Source organism: Onychomys torridus, chromosome 11 (genome assembly GCF_903995425.1).
Source record: "Onychomys torridus chromosome 11, mOncTor1.1, whole genome shotgun sequence".
Classification (NCBI taxonomy): domain Eukaryota; kingdom Metazoa; phylum Chordata; class Mammalia; order Rodentia; family Cricetidae; genus Onychomys; species Onychomys torridus.
In genome coordinates, this window is record NC_050453.1 from 76,372,258 (window position 1) to 76,395,156 (window position 22,899).

Sequence of the window (22,899 nt, forward strand, 5' to 3'; positions counted from 1 at the left end):
CAGGATGAACACTGTGATGTTCTGAATTAGTTATTTGCTGTCCTTGTGTCTCAGTTTCTAACACTGCAGAAACCTGGCATAGTAAGAATATTAATATCAATGGGTAACCAGAGACACTAGGAGAGTTAAGCACAGTATGGGCTCATTATAATAATTGGGTGCAGTGGTTCCTGTTCTCTATTCCATGGATTCGTGGCAGCCATATTTTTAACATATATTGTGACTGGTATAAGTACGCGAAAGCCTACTCTAAAGGTACTTTGGGAACAATCCTGTCTCTTTAGCCATCTTGCTATGGTCCAAAAATACCAGGAGAATGTGATGCAGTTTAGAAGGGAGAGAGTACTGGGCCAATTTTGAGGAGACATTCCTGGCTGTTCCATGGATTAGCTGTCTGCACTACATGTACCTGCTTGAACTCTGTCCTTGCCTGGGGTCCAAAGACAGCCTCATACACTCGAAAGGCTTATGTGTTGTGTGAGATCATGTGATTGAGGTACATGTGTATGTTGCACTGATTTGTTTGTTCAAACAATTGTTATTTGTGGTAGGATTTTGATTTCATAGTATACTTGGTCATGGCTTTATTAGGAGGTTTTGTCATTGCATAGTGTGATTAAAACATTTTTCATCATAAAGCTTGATTTCCAACTACTTCCATATATGGTTACCATCAATATTTCTTGTATGATACAATTTCTGTCCTTTCTCTAACTTTCTCATATCCACTAGGACAACCTTCCTTCTAAAGCTTGATTCACATCTTCATTGTTTGTTTATGAGCAGCAGCATGACAGTTAGATACTATAGATAGATACCTTGAAAACTGATAAGCAAAGTCTCCTTTGCAAATTCTATTTTATTGGGATGTCAACAGCAAAGAAGCAGAGATAACAAAGAGCTGCAGCCTTCAAACGACACTTGAGTTCATCTATGTATGTGAAGGGAGGGTACAATGTCCTATAATAATGTATGAGTTTTATAATTAATTTAATTATTGCAAGAAAGGAAAGAAATAACAAAATTCCATTTATCAATCAGTAGTAATTTTGGCTAAGAAAAATACTCCAGCTCTTGTCATATCAGAGTGAAAAATATTGTAGATCAATAGTCACATATTATGTACAAAGAGTTGGTATCTCTAAGAGAAAATCAGATTGTCTGAAGTGAGAAGTGAGGTTCTATGCCACAGGGTATGGCTCCCATATCATATTTCCCTGGAAGACCCAGACCATGCCCATCTATAAACACAGCAAATATTTATGCTCTACCAGGCCCCAGTGAAGGGCAGGGCAGCAAAGATGACAGGATACATATGGAAAGTGCCCTTCTGAATTTCAGACCACATCATGATCTTTTATACTTACTGGATTCCAACATAAAACAAATAGTAAAGAATCAGCACAACACAATCAAGACAAATTAAAGTGGATGAGTATGAGACTTTGATGGTAAATAGACACAGTCCCAGGATACTGATTATGACTCATAAAGGTAAACTGGAATGAAGGATTTGGCTGAAGCTGCTTAGCTGCTAGAATCTGCAGGATACTGCAGAGCATGAGCTGTCCCTTCAGCCACGGCTAGCCTTGTGCCTTCATGACACCAACACTCACCATTCTTGCAGAGCAGGATAGCCAGAAAATCCTGAGAAGAGGAATTGAGGAAGAGCAAGAGGCTGGGGGCCTGTGCTGTCACAAAGCTCAGTGTGATAGTTTCCTTGGATGGGGCTGTATCTGTGTAGATAGCTGAAGACGAGGGGCTTGTGTTCTTGGTCACCGGGTATGGTTCTTGAAACATGTACGTAACTGAGCTGCCAGAATCAAAAAGAGCTGAAATCTCTGCAAAAAAGAAGACAAGAGAGCACATTTTCAAACACTCAGTCAACTACTTGAAGTAGTTATAATGCCTGCCCATTGTTTCCTTGCACTCAGCACAGTGTGAGGGCTGTTAAAAAAAAATAGACAATGTGCTTAAGAATTTTGAAGAGGCTCAAATCTACTCTTATGTGTATGTTCATATATGTGCATGAGGATTCGTGTTTGAGACCAAGGATGGTATGCCCTCCTCTATCACTTTTTTGAGACAATGGACCTAGAGCTTGTGTACTGGCTAGACTGGCTGACCAGTGAGCTCAGAACTCTTATATCACCACCTCTAAGGACATCTTGTGTTCTATGTGAGTGCTAGGGATCCACACTCAGACTCTCATCCTTGTGGGGTGAGCACTTTGTAACAGAGCCATTTCTGCAACCCTGTGTATCCATTGTTTGCAATTAGAAATGTGGCTGGGGATCTTAATTACAACACTAACCTTTTCTCCCTATCACTATGTTATTCAGTGAGTAAATCACTGAGGAACATTGCCCAGCAGGGTTTGGACTTATGGAACCTCTGTGTTGTAAGAAAGTATCACCTGGAGCTGGGGAGATGGACTTCTTAGATCTGTGAGTACACATCTGACTGTCAAACTGTATGGTAAACTTGAGTTCATGTGGGTATGATGGTGCTCTTTTTCCCAAATGAAGGGTGCAGTGTTCCTAATCCTCCCTCGATATTCCCTGGCAAAGTGTGGGGCACTGAGAACATAATCAAACTTAGCTTTGCTTTTTAATGCTCTTGCCATTTTCTGCTTGTGAAAACTCTGTTAACAGTCTGTAATAGTACCACCTAATTAATGCTACATGTTTATGCATATTCTCTGGCAGACTGGTTCAAAAATGAAAGGTTCAAAAAGAATATTTGTCTTTCATCAAGCAAGTTATATCAGTGTTTCTTTTGTTTAAAATAGGAAGCATACATTTATGGCCATGAAGATGTTGGCTCATGATCTGCTTGATTCTTTTCCATAGGGACTTACAACCTGCATTTTGAGCTACTCTTTTCTAGTTAACAAAATTAAAGCCCTTGTTTGATGATTGTATATACAGTCAAATGTGTATGTGATTCGCAGTGTATGAAAAACAGATATGGACATGTACACTATAATTTTTCTTCTCTTTAGGACATTAAATTAAAAAATGGAAAGACTTTTATGATTAAACATGTCACACAAAATTGATGTCCTTGTTCTTCTCCTAGACCTACTTTTCCTTATTTCTAATGTTTAGGCATTGTTTCAGTATAAAGCCTAGTTCCACGGTATGTGTAGGTTCTGCTGCTCATCCATTTCCTTCTGTTTTGTGGCAGGAGATAAAGGAGCTGGAATGGGGGTTTAGTTTTCTCATAGATTACTTATGAAGAAAATCCAAAGCATATTCAGTGAATTTTAACTTTTATTGTTATTTTAACTTGAGATAGGATAACATTAGAAAATATAGTAAGAACCAGCATGTAGGGAGAATTTGCAGGCTGTGTGAAGTATTCATTGAGTGCTAAACATGATCCCTCCCAAAAAATGTCTGCATTTCCCACTCATTAGAAAGTGAAAATCGAGGAAGTTGGAGAATAAGTATATAACTACTGTCAACCATGGACAATGATAAATGAGTAAGAACACAAACCAAGACTATTTCTGCAGAGCTCTGGTGACAGATGAATTAAGTAAGAGAAGACAGTATTTATAATGGGAACTATTGCAACAGTTAAAACTTAGGCTTACAAACATTTATAACATATATAGGAATGCTTATTGGATGAAATAAAGGAAGCCCATGGCATAAATAAAATACACATTATGATCTCCACATCTCCACTATATTAAATGCAAGTAACATTTATTGTTTGTTTGTTTGTTTTGAAATGATTGTATATGTGGTTCAGTTAGGTTTAATTTTCTAGATTTATACATCAATTTCCAAATTTATTATCTAGCGTTTTTAGCAACAAAAATATTTAAGTGATAGAATTGGCTATTCAGTCAATAATAGAAGAAAGCTGAAGGCAAAGAAGTACATATTGATAAATGACACCTAGGCATATGGATATTATCAGGCAAAAGGATCATGTCAGGACTGCCAAGGTGGCTCAGAGAATAAAGATGCTTGCAGCCAAGCCTGATGATCTGAATTCAGTCCCTGTGAACATACTGTAGAGTGAAGGAAGCTACTCCTGTAAGTTGTGCTCTAACCACACATGTGCCCTGGCATGCTGATAAACACACACACACACACACACACACACACACACACACACACACACACACGAGAGAGAGAAAGAGATAATAAAATAGATAAACAGATAGATGATGATAGATGATAGATAGATAGATAGATAGATAATAAATAAATAAATGTAATTTAAATTTGGCAAAATAAATAATGGGATCATATAAAGCAAAATCTTATAACAAATATAAAAATTAACTCAAAATGTAACAAAATCCTCAATAGAAGAGCTAAACTTATAGACTACTAAGAAGAAACCATAGGCACAAACTTTTACACCTTTGAACCCACCAATGATTTCTCATGTATGACAGTAAAAGTAGAAGCAATAAAAGAAAGAAAAGATGAATTAGGTTCCATCAGAATGTAGTAGCTTTCTGTTTCAAAACATATAATGAAAACTCCGAAAAGAAAATCCATAAGATGGAGGATAAATTTGCAAATTACATTTTTACAAGGGATATATATATATATATATATATATTCAGAAAAGAGGAAGAAGTTGTGAATGAATGGCAATGAGAATAAAAATCTTCAACAGATTGGAATATGCAGTTATTCAAAACAGAATGAATGGTAATGATTTGAAAGACTGTTTAGCATGACTACTCATTAGGTATGAGCAAGTCAGAGCCACAGTATCGCACCATTCCCATACAGTCGGGTGTCTGCTGTAAGATAGGCACACAGTAGCCGGTTGTATGAGTGCAGAAAAATTAGAGCTTTTGTACACTTCTGTTAAGATGGAAAGTCTGCATCCCACTTTGAAAAACAATTTAACAGTTCCTCAAGAGATGAACATGGAACCAGCAAGCTGGCTCGGCAGGTAAGTGAACTTGTCACTCACCAATCTTAGTGACCTGAGTTTTAGACCCAGTGCTACACAGTGATATTAGGTCCAAGGGGGAACCCCTCCCCGCCAAGTATTCCCAGAAAGGGCAGTCCCAGTGACTTGTCCCAAAATGAAAGTCTAGGCTCAGCTCAAGCTGGACTCTAGGAGGATTTCTAGTGAAAAGATCAAAACTCACAGGTAGCATTCCTCAGGAACCTGTGAAACTGTTCTCTGCCCACTGAAAAGGGCCAGTTCCCTTGGCATATACCTGTGGTTGCCTACCAAAGGCCAAAGCTAACTTTCAGTCTTTCATGGTACCTAACACATGTAGCTGTTGTGCACTTCAAATCCTACACTAGGATCCTGGCCCACTGGCCCATCTTACCTCCTCCATTATGCTCCTTCCCAGGCTACTCCAGGTTCCCAAACTGGCAAGCCCCACACTTCGACCACCACCCTGCTTCTCTGCTCTCTTGCTAGCCTCTCTGCCATTCTCTCTCACTTCTCTCTGGCACCCCTCAAGTCTGCAGGGGAGATAGCCCTGCCCTGGCCAGTCCTATTTGCTCTTTTTTCTTTCCGTTTGGACTCTTCCTGATGCTGCTGTCTGTTCTCTCATATTTACAGTCAACAAAAGTTTACTCCCCGTGGAGCAGCCATTTCTATGGTTTCTTCCCTGTGCCATCACTTACAGGCAGAAGAAGAGAAACTGAGTTGTGAAAGTTGCTGTTTGCCTTCTACAGGACCACATGGCACATGTGTGCTCTGTCAGCTTCCTTTGCTCAAATAAATAAATGTCATAAAATGATACCAAATCAAAAAATAAATCCTGTGACATTCCTAAACATGCACATGAGTTTCAGGGATAGTATTGTTCAGAAGCATCAGAAAATGGAGACAGTCCAGTGCCCACTGTCTGACCAACAGGCAAGCAGGGAGAGGAGTAGCCATAAAACACTTCGACGATAGAAAGAAAAAATTGCCTTGACATGGGTGAAGTGACAACATTATTTAATCTGAGAAAGGTGAAACAAAGAAGCAATATGTATTAGGATTCCTTTATAAAAGAATTCTACCTCCACAAATCCACAGAGACAGAGAGAGGTGTGGCTTCTTGGGAGGCAGAAGGTTGCTAGAGTTGGTGAGACTTTGAGGTGGCTAATGAAGAAAAGAATCTGAACCTAGCTAGGGAAGGGTATGTGAGGAAGAACAGGAAGTAGGACAGATACACATTACCAGGGTGATTTCTTTACATTTGAATTGTATCTAACTGAAAGACTAACAATAAATAAATCTTTAAAAATGCACAAAAAAGCAAAAAGCCACATTCCTGGAGGGATATTTCCATCATATTTTTATTCAGAATAAAATCAGAATCACAAATAAGAAAAAGCCCTAAAGCAAAGCAGCAGACCAAATAAATCAAAGGTCCCCAGCTCTGAGAGTGATTGACTTTCACATCACCTGGGCTGCAGAGATGGTTCAGAGGCTAAGTTTTCTTCCTTGTCCACAGGATCTGAGTTTGGTTCTTGGCACCCATGTCAGGCACAGAATCTGATACTGTCTTCTGTCATCCTTGGGCTCTCTTACCCATGGCATAAACGTACATAATCATCCACAAAAAAATAAAAATAAAAACAAATCTACACAAACAACCCAAGAAGGTAAGCCTGGTGGAAAGCAGCTGGACTAATGGTAGCATGACTTTGAAAGGTGGTCCTGCAATCCCCACATGCCCCCTCTCTCATTTCTGCTTCACAGAAGCTGTAAGAAATAGAGTTTTTCTGCCACACTCACCTATGATGTCCATGTCAGCATGGATGCAAAAGCAATAGAGCCAAGGAACTATGGGATGAAATGCCTGATATTATAAGCCCAAATGAATGTTTCTTCCTTGTTAATGCACCATAAGGAACAGGAAATGGGTAACTGCACCCAGGGCAGGTAAATGAGCACATGTCCTTAGTTCCATCCTTGATATTCCACACGTTTAAAAACCTCATCTCTGGCATACATGCTGCTGCAATAAAAAGCAGGGAACAGCACCCCAGCAAGGAGCATTCCTTGTTCAGGGTTCTCTCTTGGTACATGGCTCCCCTTTTCAGTTCCAAGCCACATTTCCCAGAGGCAATTATAAAGACAAATATTTGGTTAGGAAGGGCATCTTACATCTATTGCTTATGCAGGGGATCATTTGATTTAAATAAAGAGGTAGAAATTAGAAACAGTAGCGTAGGTAGGACCCTGAAAAGGTTAAAAAGGACACAGTTGTTTATTTAACTGATACATCAAAATGAGAAAGAGGTATTTTAATGGGTGTGGACAACAGCTGTGGTGCTATCAACACAGGCGAGTAAACACAAGTGTTGCAGAAAAGGAACCTCTAGCAATGAGGCTAAAGAGGAGGTTGTTTCAGAGGATGTTTGGATGAGAGATGCAGGTAGAGCCTCCGATCAAGGTTTCCTTTCCCCATCAGGAGATTTTAACATAGATACTACAGGACACTTTTGTTATACTTTGGCATCATGTCTGGTCCCCTGCATCTGCATGTGCTTCTTGTAATATTAGGACCACTCAAGGATGCACTCCAACTTTACAGAGCTGTTAGCAGAGTTTTCCCCATGCGAAAACTGAGAACACCTTTGTCTTCAAATTAATGTAAAATGCATTTGCTTATTCCGGGTGGTGGTGGCACATGTCTGTAATCCCAACACTCGGGAGGCAGAGGCAGGTGGATCTCTGTGAGTTCGAGGCCAGCCTGGTCTACAGAGCTAGTCCAGGACAGGCTCCAAAGCTACAGAGAAACCCGGTCTCAAAAAACAAACAACAAAAAAGAATGTTATATCTGCTGTCTTTATTATTTTTTTGTTACCTAGACACAGCTCAGAGTAAACCAGCAAGAGGGAACTTCAATTGGGAAAGTTCCTCTATCAGACTGGCTCATAGGCAAGTCTGTAAGGACATTATCTTGATTGGTCTAGGAGGTCCCAGCCTACTCTGAATAGCACTGCCCCTGGGCAAGTGGTCCTGGATTATCCAAGGAAGCTGGCTGAGAAAGCTACCGGGAGCAAGCCAGTACACAATATTCCTCTTGGTCTGCTTCACTTCCTTTCTCCAGGTCCGTGCCTTGGTTCACTGCCCTATAAACCAAATACACTCTCTCCTTCCCAAGCTATTTTGGTCATAGCACTTATCCTAGCAAAGGAGAGTAAACTGAAACAGATGTTGGGAGCAGGTTCATGGATGTTGCTGGGATAGACATGAACATGCTGTTTGGGGGTGGGTTGTAGATTGTGGAATGTATTTGGTACTTTGGCCGGGAAAATGTACTGTGGGCTCAGAGTCTACTGGGCTGTGATGTATGAATTTGGAACAATGTTGAGAGTAAAGCAGATGATGGAGGCCTAGTTTGTTACATTTCAGAGGGAAGAATAGACTATCAGGATTGTTGGTGTGATGTTTTGTTTATAGAATACCTGAAGGTGAAACTTGTGCTGCACTGAGAAAACAGAGGCTGGTCAGTTGGAGCTGAGAAATCAGCTGTGATTAATAAGAGACCAGAATCACTGAGGCAGAATCTTCTGGAAAGTGTTTACTCAGGGTTAGCACACAAAGCTGTAGGCCAGAGGAGCCAAAGCTACATCACAAGCTGGCACCAAACTTGGTAATATCTAAGAATCTTCCAAATGGTACTGGTTTGGTGTGAAATTGCAGTACTGAAGGTGTCATAAAAGTTGAAACATGGCATCATGAGAAGTCATTGGTGAAGATACAGCCTTGGTTACTGTAGGATTGGAAGTATCATGGGGAGAAGTTTGGTACCATGTGTAGTGTCAGAGTTACATAAGAGAGTCCAAGAAGCCATTGGTGAAGGTAGAGACCCCATCATATTAGTGATGCCTGGACTGTGGGACAACAGCCAAGGTAAGCAACAACTATGGAATGGAGCTGGCCTCGGTGTAGGAGAGGACCCTGTGTTCTGGAGATTACAGTGCCAGGGAAGTGGCATTTCTGGAGTTATCTCCAGTCCTGCTAGGGCCTGTAGCATCTCAGACCCAATTAAACACACAGAGACTTATATTACTTTTAAACTGTATGGCTGTGGCAAGCGTCTAGCTTTCTAGTTCTTTTATCTTAAATTAACCCATTTCTATTAATCTATAAATTGCCATGTGGCTTATGGCTTACTGTTATCTTTACATCTTACTTCTCATGGCAGCGGCGGCTGGCAGCATCTCTTGACTCAGCCTTCCATTTCCCAGAATTCTCTTCTCTGCTTATCCTACCTATACTATACTTCCTGCCTGGCTCCTGGTCAGTCAGCCTTTTATTTATCAATCAATCAGAGAAACACATTCACAGCATACAGAAAGACATCCCAGCAGAATATCTGGACCCTTAGGAGGTCATATCATGAGTGGGTACCAGGTGCCAAGCACTGAACATTTTACACTGTCCACATTTAGTTGCTTTGGTTTGGTTGTGACTGTGCTCTGGTCCCCCCTCTTCAAATAAGAAAGGATGTTACTTATTTTTTATACTAGAGGAAAAAAATACTTCAGATACTTTTAGAGAGTTCAGATATTTAAAGAAAGTGAACTTTTAAAAGTGTTTAAATTTTTAAAATCTATGTAATTTTTTTTTAAAAATAATTTTAAATTTTTTAAAGTTGGAATTTTTATTGTGATATTGATATCAATATGAGATCTTAGAGGCAAACAAGAAGGAAAGGTGATGGTTTAATTGTAATGTATTGGTGTGTCAAGTTGACAAGGAGATCATTGTTCTGGTCAATTTTTGTCATCTTGACACAGGGTAATCTGGGAAGACAGAACTTTACTTAAGAAATTGCCTCCATCAAATTGACCTGTGGACAAGACTCTGGGGGTATTTTCTTGATTAATGATTAATATGGGATGGGATGGCACAGCCCAATGTGGGCAGTGAAACCCCTAGGCAAGTGGACCTGGGCTGTGCAAAGAAACAGGCTGAGCAAACCATGAGGGGTAAGCTAGCATTCATTCCTTCATTGATTTTACTTCATTTCTTGCCTCCAAATCCTGCCTCCAGTTGCTGCATTGCCTTCCCTTGATGTTGCTCTGTGACCTGTAAGTCAAATAAACCCTTTCTTCCCCCAGGGGTTTTTGGTTATGGCATCTTTCACAACACTAGAAAGGAAACTAAGACACATATCTAATGCATTCTTATCACACACCCCCAACTCCTTCCAACTCCTTCCATATTCCCTCCTAACTGCATGCTGTTTATTTATCACCCATTGAGTCCAGTTAACGATGGCTTTTTTGGCTTGCTTATAAGACCATCTGAGGGAGCATGGGCACAGTAACAGTCAAGAAATCCAACTCTTCTTCAACTAATCAGCTGTCAGTCAGTTGTCAGCTAGGGGTAGGGCCAATTGAGTCTCTCCAAATTCCATGTTGGAATATTGACTAGACTGATCTTTACAGGCTGTGTATAAGCAACTACAACCTCTATGAGTTTGTGGGCTCCTATCTACACAAGTTTCAAGGCTAGCAAGATGGCTCAGAGGGTAAAAAGCACTTTTCACCTTATCTGCGGCCCTAAGATTGATCCATGGACCCACATGGTAGAATGAGAGGTCATGGGTTTTCTCTAACCTCCACATGTGTGCACTAGCACATGTGTTCCCTCAACAAAATAATAGGTGAATAGAAAAACTTAAAGTTTTGTCTTTAGTTAGGAGCTATCAGTTGGGACCTGTTTTATAGATTCTAAACTCTGATACATGGTTTAACACCCTCTTAGACCTGAAGTTTGTTCTCCAATATTTTGTTTTCCCAAGAAGTTTACTATGTTTCCTGGCAATAACAAGTAAATAATCCCAATTAGTTGGAAAGAAGGTCAGAATGAAGGACAGGAGAAACTGATTTATAGAATCCTTCAAAGAAAACACTGGGTTCTTTTTTTCTTTAACTTTCAGATTAAGTTAGACTAGATAAACTATTGCTTGATAGAAGATTTTGAAAAATGTGATGTGTTTAAAGACTTTGTTGTTCAAGTGTTTACAGTTTAATCCTCAAAAACAAGGTTAAAAAATAAGTAGCATAGTGGTGGCTGCAATCTCAATGCTGGGAGGCAGACTCTGTTAGATCCCTATAGATTTCTGGCCAGTCAGCCTAGTCCATTGGAAAGTCTAGACCAGAGAGAGAGACCCTGTCTCAAAAAAATATTAAATACTATTATTTGAACATTGTTTAAATTAGATCCATAGCATACTACTATTTGTTTTGTTTTGTTTTGTTTTGTTTTGTTTTGTTTTGTTTTGTTTTTGAGACAGGGTTTCTCTGTGTAGCTTTGTGCCTTTCCTGGCTGTCACTTGGTAGACCAGGCTGGCCTCAAACACACAAAGATCTGCCTGCCTCTGCCTCCCAAATGCTGGGATTAAAGGTGTGTGCCACCACTGCCTGGACTTATAGCATACTACTATTTTGTAAATAAAAGTTAAAAAAAAAACAAAACTATAAAGTTTAGAGTGAACTTTCTTCATTCATTGATATGTATTCTTTCAAAAAAATTAAAGATGGCTTAAATGTTTCTACATCTTCTTTTGCACTCAACACTGTAGTCCTTTGATACATTTTCTAATTGAAATACTGGAACTAGAAATGTTAATAAGTGGTCCATTTCTGGTCTTCAGCTTTTTCTTCAATCTGGATGATGTGCCCATTTTCAACTATGACCATGCACAACTGCGCTGCCAACAAGCATGCAAGCCCAATGTCAGGATAGAGGCTATGACTATGTTGATGAGCTAAGCAGAGTCTAAACAGGAAAACCTTGAGAATACAAATCTGGGGCATTGCTTGAGGGCATGGAGAATGTTGGTTGAACCATTGTCACACATAGAAGCAACGGTGTAGTTTGCCTAAAGGCATTGGTGCCATTGGTTTGATCATGCCATGTGGACATTAGAGCATCACATACAGGAACAATGGTAATGGTGTACTGCCTCAGGCATGGGATTGCCGGAGGTGGTGTGTGGAAGCTGCAGACTGGACACAGTAGTGGCATGCACGCCCAGCTTACCTTTCTGGCAGAAAGGCCCTTCATATGGGGTGTTGGTGCAGTCACAGGAGTAGCCACTGTGCTTTTCCACACACTTGCCCCCATTGTGGCAGTTGCTTCCATAGCTGCTGCAGTGACCTGGGCAGCCAGGTCTGACTCCAGACGTGACCTTTGCCCTCTCTTCCAGGTCCACTTTCTGCCCATTCAAATGTAAAGAGCGGATACATCCAAGAAATCCTTTCTGTCTTGATGATGTGCCTCCTAGGTGGGGAAAACAAGAAGGAAAACATGAGCTGTGACATTGCTATATTTCATAGATATAACCAATAGATCACAGAACCTCTGACTGTCCCCTCCCCCAGAAATCAGGCCACTTCCTGCTGCAGGATCTCTCCCTGGACACGATGGGAGAGCCTGCTCTGACCACGAAGCTCTTCCTCTTCCCTTTGTAGCTACAGACAAGGCCTGCCTCTTCCCTACTGCCATGACGCCAAAGGGCCTTGAGGGCTGGATGCTAATGATGATGTCTAGCATGTAAATTGGGGCATGTGGTGTGGAACTTATCCCCATCTTCTTGAAAATCTGTAGAATCAAAATGCCTTCCTTTTGTTCTTTGGGTCTAAGAGCTCCTTACACTGATTTTGGAGCCTGTCAGGCTTTTGTGGTCTTCATGCTATTGCTCTCTGAAGGAAGCTGTCTGCAGGGTAATTTCACCTCAGCTTCCTTCTATCGACCTGTAACACTGCATTACATAAGAGTAACATCTTTGTGCTAACACTTAACTGAGGTGGTATTGTCAGCCCTGCAGAACTTTTCTTTAAGATCCCAGTAAGGGAAAGGAATTTAAAGAGAGATGAAGTCAGGGCTGTGGGTTTAATTCAGTTGGTAGAGTGCTTGCTGGTATGCATGAAGCCCTAAGTTCAATTGCCAGTACCACTGAATTAAGTAATCAAGGCTGTGCACATCAAAAATCTCAACATGCAGGATGTGAAGGCTGGAGGATCAGAAGTTCCAGGCCATCTCTGACTACATAGCATGTTTGAGGCCAGCTTAGGAAATATGAGACCCTGTTTCAAAGAAAAACATGCCCAGAGAGAGAGCAAAACTAAGAGAGACAAAGTGTCCCTGTGTAAGCCCAAGCCTGGAAGGAGGGGAGTGGACCTGCCTGTACTGAATCTACCAGGTTTAAATGAATCCCCAGGGGGAGTCTTGGCCCTGGAGGAGATGGGAATGGAGGGGAAAGGATGGGGGGAAGGTGGGGGTTGGGGCAGGAGGAGGGGAGGACAGGGGAACCCATGGCAGATGTGTAAAATTAAAACACAAATATAATAAATTTTTAAAAAGGAAAAATAAAACTAAGAGAGACATAGCTGTTCTTAGATGCATAGGAATGAAAGTTTATATGACCATGATGTCTGCATGTAAATATAATATGGATTTTTTATACAGCCTATAGTGTCTTCATTAGAAAAGAAAAGGGATAGAGTCAGATTGTCTTTCCTGGCAAGTTTCAAAGAGAACTGAAAGATGCACTAAAGAGATGAATCTGCAATATATTCCTTTATGCTTATGCAGTGTAGGACTGTGCACTGGGAGAGGGAAAGATCAGTGTTGAGGTTCACCTCCATGTCACTCACAGTTAGCCATATTGACCACTGAATTGTTGGATTTTCAGCTATTCCATCTATCATTCCCTGTTTTTATAGTAAAGCTTACTGAGGATCATGGAGTATAGTATATGTTCAGGTACTGCTGTCCTCTGGGCCCTTCTCTTGAGTTGTCACCTACTGCCTAGACTCAGTAGGTGATTATGTATTATCTACTTTTTGATCTTAGAGTTATCTATAAAATGCTGTTTAGCAGATAAGATTTCTCCACTCAAATTGAGACTTGGACTGTAATCCAACTCTCAGCAGAGATACATCTGGAGGCTGTCAGGAGAGGGTTCAATACCCTCCATCAAGCAATGAGCAGATTGAAACTTTCTCGTTGTTTTGTTCACAGAGAAAATCCCCTCTTCCCAGATATAAGAGAAATGTGTGCTAAGAGACAAGAAGTTGGAAAAGCACAGTTAAATCCCATTAGTCTGTATGTGTGCTCTGCTGAGAATTCTAGGAGATCCTAAAAGAGGCAGAGGCCCATTCTGGCTTTGGAAAACAGGCATTTTGTGTCTGATCTTCGAGCTCAAGGTTATATCATAGATGAGTGGAGAGTTCATAAAAGTCCTTGAGGTCTGTCTAATGTACTAATGAAAAATAGAAAGAATGGGAGGAGAAGAAAAAGAAGAAAGGAAGAGGAGCAGGAGAAAATACTGATGGTGGATACTACACATCAATTATTTCCTGTATTTATAGGCTATCTTTAATGAGACTCATTTCCCTTGATCATCTTATGCTACAACTCTATTAAATGTGGTTTAGAAAGTAACTAGATCTGCATTCATACTTATCAAAGAACATAGGATGGGTGTTGGAAATTTGCCATTTTGGATAAGAAATGTAAGTGTAAACAAAGAAAATAAAATTATAAATTGAGGCTGGGGGTGGATCAGTGACTACAGTGCTTACTTCACAGACATGGAGACCTGAATCTGAACCTCAGAACCTAGGGAGACTGCATGGGACTGGACTAGGTCCTCTGCATACATGAGACAGTTGTGTAGCTTGCTTGGTTTGAAGGGCCCTGGCAGCGAAATCAGGATCTATCCCTGGTGCATGAACTGGCTTTCTGGAGCTCATTACCTATGGGGCACCTTGCACAGCCTTGATGCAGTGGGAAGAGGCTGGGACCTACCTTACCTGAATGTACTCGGCTTTGCTAACTCCCTGTGGGAGGCCTTATCTTTTCAGAGGAGGGGATGGGAAATGGGTTGAGGGTGAAGGCTGGGGGTGGGAGCAGGAGGAGGAATGAGAGCGAGATCTGCAGTTGGTACATAAAATGAATAAAAATTTTCTTAATAAAGAAAAAAATAATCTATAAAAAGACTAAGTGATACGATGTATGCCTGTAATCACAGTGATGTGAGATATGAGGTGGAGACAGGCAGATCTCTGGAAAACCACAGTGTAGATGCTTAGAAATATACCTTCCTTAATCCATCCCAAGTATGGTGATTTGAATGAGAACATTCTCATCAACATCATGTTTGCATACTTGCTCCCCAGTTGGTGGAACTGTTTGAGAAGGATTTGGAGTCGTGACCTGGTTGGAGAAAGTCACTTGGAACTGGCTTTGAGGTTTCAAAAGCCTATGCTATCCCCACTTATCTCTCTCTGCCTCATACTTATATATCAAGATGCAAGCTTTAGGCTATCGCCCCAGTGCCGTGACTGCCTGGCTGTTGCCATGCTCCACATCATGATTGTCACAGAGTCTATCCTCTGTAACCATGAGTGCAATCTAAGCATTTTCTTGGCCATAGTGTCTTACCACAGCAACAGGAAAGTAACTAAGATACCAGGTTACCAGACGAATAAACACTCATGAATCACTGCTTGAGTCCAAAGAATAAAAAAGAACATTCCTGAGACACAAGGCTAGTCTCTCACTCTCAAATAATGAAAAAACTATGTTTGCTTCCGATTTTGATAAGAATGCAGGCCAAGAGGCCAACCCACAATTGCACTGTCTTGTCTGTTTCAATTTCAGAGAGTAAGTATCCTTTAACCACGAGATAAATCAATGGCACACACAAGCAGATCACAAAGGCAGGCTCATTATTTCTTTTCTGGGGATTATATGCAATAAAGAGGGGAGGATTTATGGAGCCTCACACTGAGTTCCGTTTCTCCTGCTCTGTCGTCACCCCCTTCATGGATTTGAATAACTCTTCATATATCTTCTTGGTGTCATTTTTCTCCTAGCAGAGGTGGCTAATGCAAGATCTATTGCACATTTTCTTGCCTGTGTGGCTTAGACAACAAGTTTATAAATGAAGAAAGGGTAGCTGGGGTAATTTCTCTGGAAAAAAAATGCACTTCTCAATGTAGAGACATATAAATTAAGTACAATTTCTCCAGACTAGAAGCTCATGCCCTTCTAGATGCCGAGAGAGCACCATGACATAAGGCATTGTGCAGCTACCATCCACAGTGAACTGAAGTTGTGCTTTTATAGGCTGTGTTTTGTTTTTATAAAAGAGAAAAATCTAAAGAGCAGATGCTTTTTATTATAAGGAATGTACAGACTAGACCAAATGTTGGATAATTTTAAGAAGATACATACCAACACAAAATACACACACACACACACACACACACACACACACACACATACATGTGCACATCCATGGACATATTCACATATAGAAACACATACACATAAACATACACATAGACCACACACAAACACACATCAACACATACATGTGCATGAATACACAGAGACAACACAAGTACACATGCACACATACATGTACATGCACAAGAGACAACACAAACATGCACACAGAGAAAACACAAATACATGTGTAGATGTAACCATCTTGTTAAATAAGAAACACAGAGCCAATTGCAGAGTTAAATGCCAAGAGGTCAGAGCAATAGCTGAAAGCTGAAAACCTTACCCTTCACTGCTGCTCTGGCCCCACAGGTTCATAGGTATGTTAGCCACATATGGTTTTAATTTGTCTCTCTGTCTTTCTGGGCCGATACATTCAAGCCATCTTGCACTCTGTTTCACTTGAGATAATGTTCCAATTCCTAACAGTTGAACATTTACCTCCTGAAGAGGCCAAGATGGATGCCAAAATTCTGGTGCAATTATTTAACAAGAAAGTTACATCTACATACATGTACACACATATATGTACATGCACACAGAGACATGTACACACATTGTTAGAGGACATGTTGTAAGAGTCCACTCTCTCCTTCTACCACATGGTTCCTGAAGATTAAACTCAGGGTGTCAGCCTTAGCAAGAGTTTGTATCTGCTGAGCTATATTTTTTCATTCCAAAGTTGTCAGTATTTAAAAAGAAAGAATTCCTAGCAAAATTCAAGAATGTCTTCCATTGAGAAGTCAGATGGAGATGTTCCTGCTTTCTTGCTGGCTTCTTTCCAGGACCCCACTCAGATTTAGCAGGGTCTAAAACCAGAGTTACTTGGCTGTCTTTGTACATACATATTTCAGCTATCATTCTGATGTATTTTCCACTTCATTTTTTTGTTTTTTGTTGGTGGTGGGTTTTTTTTTTTTTTTTTTTTTTTTTTTTTGTGTGTGTGTGTGTGTGTGTGTGTGTTGTGGTTTTTTGAGACAGGGTTTCTCTGTAGCTTTGGAACATGTCCTGGACTAGCTCTGTAGACCAGGCTGGCCTCGAACTCACAGAGATTCATCTGCCTCTGCCTCCCGAGTTCTGGGATTACAGGCATGTGCCACCACAGCCTGGCCTCCACTTCACATTTTTGCATCTTGATTTATGTACAGTTGTTGGGCAGCTATTTTTTCAAATTATAACATTCCTTTCCAGAGAGGCTCTTTAAGACTTGTGAAGTAAACAAAATTTTCGCTATTCACAAGCCCCTCCAAAAGGCTTTGTTTTTACTCTTTGGGGGCCCACACACAACTCTCAAATAAATACATGGAGACTTGTTCTTAAATATGAATGCCCAGCCTTAGCTTGGCTTATTTCTAGCCAGTTTTTCTAGTTTAAATTATCTCGTTTCTTTTTAACTACATTTTGCCTCTGAGCTTTTTATCTTTCTTTATTCCGTGTATCTTTCTTTCCTTCTTACTCTGGGGCTGAATGTGTGGCTGGGTGGCTGGTCCCTAGCATCTTCTTCTTTCTCATTCCTTCCCTTCTTCTCTTGAGCCTATATTTCTCCTCTTACTTATTCTCTCTGCCTGTAAGCCCTGCCTCTCTCTCTCTCTCCTGCCTCGCTATTGGCTATTCAGCTCTTTATTAGACCAATCAGGTGTTTTAGGCAGGCAAAGTAACACAGGTTTACAGAGTTAAACAAATGCAACATAAGAGAATGCAACACATCTTTGCATCATTAAGCAAATATTGCCAACATAAGTGAATGTAACACATCTTTAAGTAATATTCCACCACAGTAATATAAGTAATAATAGTTTTTTGTTTTGTTTTGTTTTTAAGCTGGGGATCGAACCCAGGGCCTTGTGCTTGCTAGGCAAGCGCTCTACCATTGAGCTAAATCTCCAACCCAGTAATAACAGTTGTTGGAACAGGATGTGCTTTAAGAGCCCCACCACCACCACCAAGAATTTCTGTAAGTGGTTCAGGAACCTTGAGGGATGCAGCTTTTATGAGTCATCTTCCAGGCCACAGAGAACTGTCAGTGAAGCAACTACCTGAGCCATCCATGTTCCTGTGAGCAAGCCTCATTTATAATCATGAAAGAAATCAGTAAATTCACTGTCTCAGTAAGTTAGACTTTAAGGGAATTGCTTCTTGGTTTTGTAATTTTTGCTCTTCTAGAGTGGATACATAGTTGTTCACATCTCCAAAGGGAAATTCACATAATAGTTTACTATACAGTTAGAAGAGTGGGAAGATGGCTTTATTCTTAGTTTTCAGCCTTTCTTTATAGTCTCAGTCTCAATCTGCAATCTGCAATCTGTTTTTAATGCTTCATCTCGTTGTATCTTTCTCCCTCTCCTTTTCCTTTCTTACTTCACCCTGCTCCTTTCTTCCCTCCCCTCTTTTCTTCTATGCTTGAGTATTCAGCTATGTAATCCCTATGTGAACTACTTTGCCTAAAGCCAGTCAATAGCCTACAGAAGCTTAACATCTGTCATGGAAAGCTTAATCATTAATTTGATGGATCTAGAATTCCATAAGAGACAAGTCTCAGGCTTGTGTGTGAGGGGGGTTCTATATCAGATCAGTTGAGGTGAGAAGACCCACCCTAAATGTGGGTGGCACCATTCCATTGCCCTTCTTTCCTGGACTGAATAAAAAACGAAGAGAGAGGGAAAGAGGGAGAGAGAGAGAGAGAGAGAGACAGACAGACAGACAGACAGAGACAGAGACAGAGAGAGAGCGAGCTAGCACCAGCATGCATTGACTCTGCTTCCTGACTAGGGTTGCAATTTGCCCAGCTTCATCAAGCATGTGTATGAATGAAAGAAAGAGGCAAAGGAGGTACCAACAGAGAGCAAGGCTCATCTACACAAATGTCTGCTGTCTATCTGCCACACCCAACTGGGAAAAGTGAGACTCTTCCTTTGTTGTTCTATGCACACAGGCCTGAGACATGCAGCGAGTAGATCTGTAAGTCCTGAACTTCATTTTCATTCTGTGGCAAAAAGATAATCACATACTTAGGGCAGCTATTTCTCTAGCAAGGTCTCATCCAGAATACTAATAGCATGAGGATGAAGACAGAAGGTCAGACCTCCAGCACTCACACAACAGCTAGGAGGAGTGTTTTGGTGCCACCTGTAATCCTATCACTTGGGAGACAAAGACAGCATGCTCAAGGGGAAAGCTGGCTTTCCCACATCACCTGAATCAGGGCTTCAGCAAAAGACCTTTACTCAGAAATAAAATGAAAGCTATCAAGGATTGTTTTTTTTTTTGAGACAAGGTTTCTCTGTGTAGCTTTGTGCCTTTCCTGGGACTCACTTGGTAGCCCAGGCTGGACTCAAACTCATATAGATCCACCTGGCTCTGCCTCCTGAGATGCTGGGATTAAAGGCGTGCACCACCACTGCCCAGCCAAGGAATGTTTTGATATCAGTCTCTTGCCTCTACATTTATATGTGTGACCACAAACAAATATGTTCATGCACATGCAAACATTCATTCAAACCACACACATATATAAAACTGACAAAGCAGAAATAATGAAACTGTCAACAGCCACAATGGTGAGATTGTACCTCAGCTATATATTACATATTTAAAGCTACATTCTATAAAATTTCTTATATTCTGCTCAATCAATGCACTGGGCAACATAGCTTTGTTGCAAATATCCCTAACTATCATTGTGACAAGCAGTGTTGAGTTACAAGATTGATTCTGGAAATCTATCAAGCAAATGATCAATACTTTTCATGCTGTCACATTGAAATAACAAGGGCAGTGCCCGAAGGTATGTTCTATTTTATAAGATGCAGCCTGTGTCTAGTACACAGAAAGTACTCATGATTCCAGAAGAGATCTGATGATCAAAATGCTGCTGGTGACTCTAGTTTAAAAATCTTCCCATGGCTAAAGGTATCTGGACAGGCACATCTGTATTGATACTTAAATGATGCCATACTCAATCTATCTCAATCAAAACACACACTTCAATAATGGCATCTTTTGGTACCTGTCATAGATAAACATCTAATGTCTCCACATTTCTGAGTGATGAAGGAAACAGTTCTTTATTTGGGTTAATATAACTATGATGTGTAGTTTTGCCAGTTTGATACAATACAGAATCACCTGTTAAATGATTTTCAATGAGTCACTGTCTTGATTAGAGTGGCCTGTGGGCATGTCTTTGAGGAATAATCTTGATTAAATTAATTCCTGTGTTAAGACCTAACATAAAAGTAGGTGGCACTATCCTTTGGTTTTAGGTCATAGACCATATAAAAGAGGAGGAGGTAAACTGAGAGTAAACACGCATGTATTCATTCTCTCTGTACTTGACTATGGATGTAAAGAGTTACTTCAGGTTCCTGCCTCTTCTTTCTTAGTGAAGGACTCTAACCTGGAACTGTAAACTGAATGAGCCCTTTTTATCCTGTTGCTTCTGTTAGAAAATTTTATCCCAGCAACTAGACAGGAAACTAGGGCAATGACTAAGCAAAACTTTCTTTCATTCATTCATTCATTCATTCATTCATTCATTCACTGAACAGATGAATTACACAAAAATGGAAATGTTGGGTCTTCAACTGCCTTTGGCCAGATGACATTTGCCAACATACCTGTCACTGAATGCTAAGAGTGAGGCATAAATCAACACACAAAGATGACCTATAGCAGAATGTTTCATCTTTTTCAATTTCATTGAGTTAAACTCAATAAAGCATAGTAATTTCTGAAATGGGACTCACTGGAGAGAAGCATAAAAGAAGTGAGCTTACTCCTTAGACTGACCTTGGCTATAACTCTATCAAGATGTTTCATCCAGTGCCATCTACATGCTTGCACAACTCACTGAATTTGTGACCAATTTAAATGTGTGGTGATAAAACTTGTCACAAAACACTGCTGCCTCTCTTCCATTTTAAGTTACACAAAGTTCACCTCATCTCTGTTCTTGTGATAGGTGGGGAGCTTTGATTGTGTAAAAAGCTAATCCTCCATCTTTAGATCCTGCTTCAACTGGAAAGATTCATAAATACTGCCTGAAGATAAATTAGACTTTCACATGGAGTATAATTTATGAAAATTGTAAAATACTTGAACTGATTCCACCAAAAAGAAGATATTAAATCTTGATGAGTAGCAAACTCCTCCAAGAAATAAAATGTGATGTTTAAATAGAACTAAAACAGCAAAATAAATTTAAATTCCTTCTTAAATCATATTACTTACAGGAGTTATTAATTAAGGAAAAGACTTATAATCATAAGAAGGTTTTAAATCACTTGATATTAGATTCTTCTGGATGTATAAAACACAGTTAATGAAGATACATGTGTGGTAGATGAGGAAATGAAAATCTGATGTCCTCAAATTCTAGTATCTCTTTTCCTTAAGCAAGTATGTTTTCAGTGATAATGTTTTCAGATTTAAAAATTACATTAGCCCATATATAAAGGAAGCAAATAAGAAAACTACATGGAATACAGATCAAGTTAATAGCTGGTGGTGAGCTATACAGTATGGGTGTTGATAGAAAACAGTGCAAAAACAAACCCAGTACTAGACTAGTGTATCTAAAATATTCCCCTCCTCTCCCTCTCCCTCTGTCTGTCTGTCTGTCCCTCTCTCTCTCTCTCTATGCACATGCATACCTCATGACACACACTCATACACATACATACATGCACACATACATGCACACACAATTCTCACCCACAGTCACACACACACACACACACACACACACACACACACACACACACACACACCACACACAAGCACCTTGAAAAGCAGTGACTTTTCCATCCCCACTATCACACAAGGGTTCCTGAATAGAGTTAGCATCTCTGTGACTATTGATGAGGGAAGTGAGGGAGAGGGAAGGGAGGAAGAGATAGTGAAATAAAAGAAGGAACAAATTCAGTCCATGACTTCTGTCAGTGGCAACCTATTCAGAGATAATATTGGTGCTAATGCTGAATCTCACTGAGGGAGTGAGATGTAAGCACCATCTTACATTAGTTAGGGTTGCTATTGCTGTGAACAAAAGTGACTTGGAGAGGGTAAGGTTTATTTTGCTTATACTTGAATATCACAGTCAATTATCAAAGGAAGTCAGGGGATGACATCAAGCAGGGCAAGAACCTGGAGGCAGGAGCTGATTTAGAAGCCATGAAGGAGCTGCTTACTGCTGTGCCTTACATGGCCTGCTCAGTTTGATGTCTTTTAGAATCCAGGACCACCAGCCCACAGATGGACCATGAACAATAGCTGATACCCTCACATAAACCACTAATTAATAAAGGCTCTACAGACTTCCTTAGGGGCAAAATATATGGAGACATTTTCTCAACTGAGAGCCCCTCTTTCAAGTGTCTCTAGCTAGTGTCATGTTGACATAAAACCAGCCAGCACTCCATAATTTTTACTCCTGAAACTGAAGTTCTTCAGTTTAGTTAAATTATTTGATCACACTTTTAACAATAGTTATCAGGAGTTGGGGATTACTAAGAAGAGTGATAGACTGGAATCTCTATGCCTATGCTGTAAATTTTTATTACAATGACGCAAAACATAAAATTCCATAGATGTAGGAAAATAACACATATAAGGAGAGTGGTACCCAAATAGTCTGAGACA

General features: G+C 40.3%; 1 protein-coding gene across 2 annotated transcripts in view; it reads right to left on the bottom strand.

Annotated features, from left to right (window-relative positions):
* Positions 1 to 22,899, bottom strand: part of Cntnap5 (contactin associated protein family member 5) — a 902,127-nt gene that overhangs the window by 121,748 nt on the left and 757,480 nt on the right. For both annotated transcript variants that reach the window (XM_036201821.1, XM_036201822.1), the window contains exons 18-19: positions 12,004 to 12,243; positions 1,617 to 1,841 (exon numbers count right to left, since the gene is read on the bottom strand). In XM_036201821.1, coding sequence (XP_036057714.1) covers positions 1,617 to 1,841; positions 12,004 to 12,243 — 465 coding nt within the window. The remainder of the gene's footprint in view (positions 1 to 1,616; positions 1,842 to 12,003; positions 12,244 to 22,899) is intronic.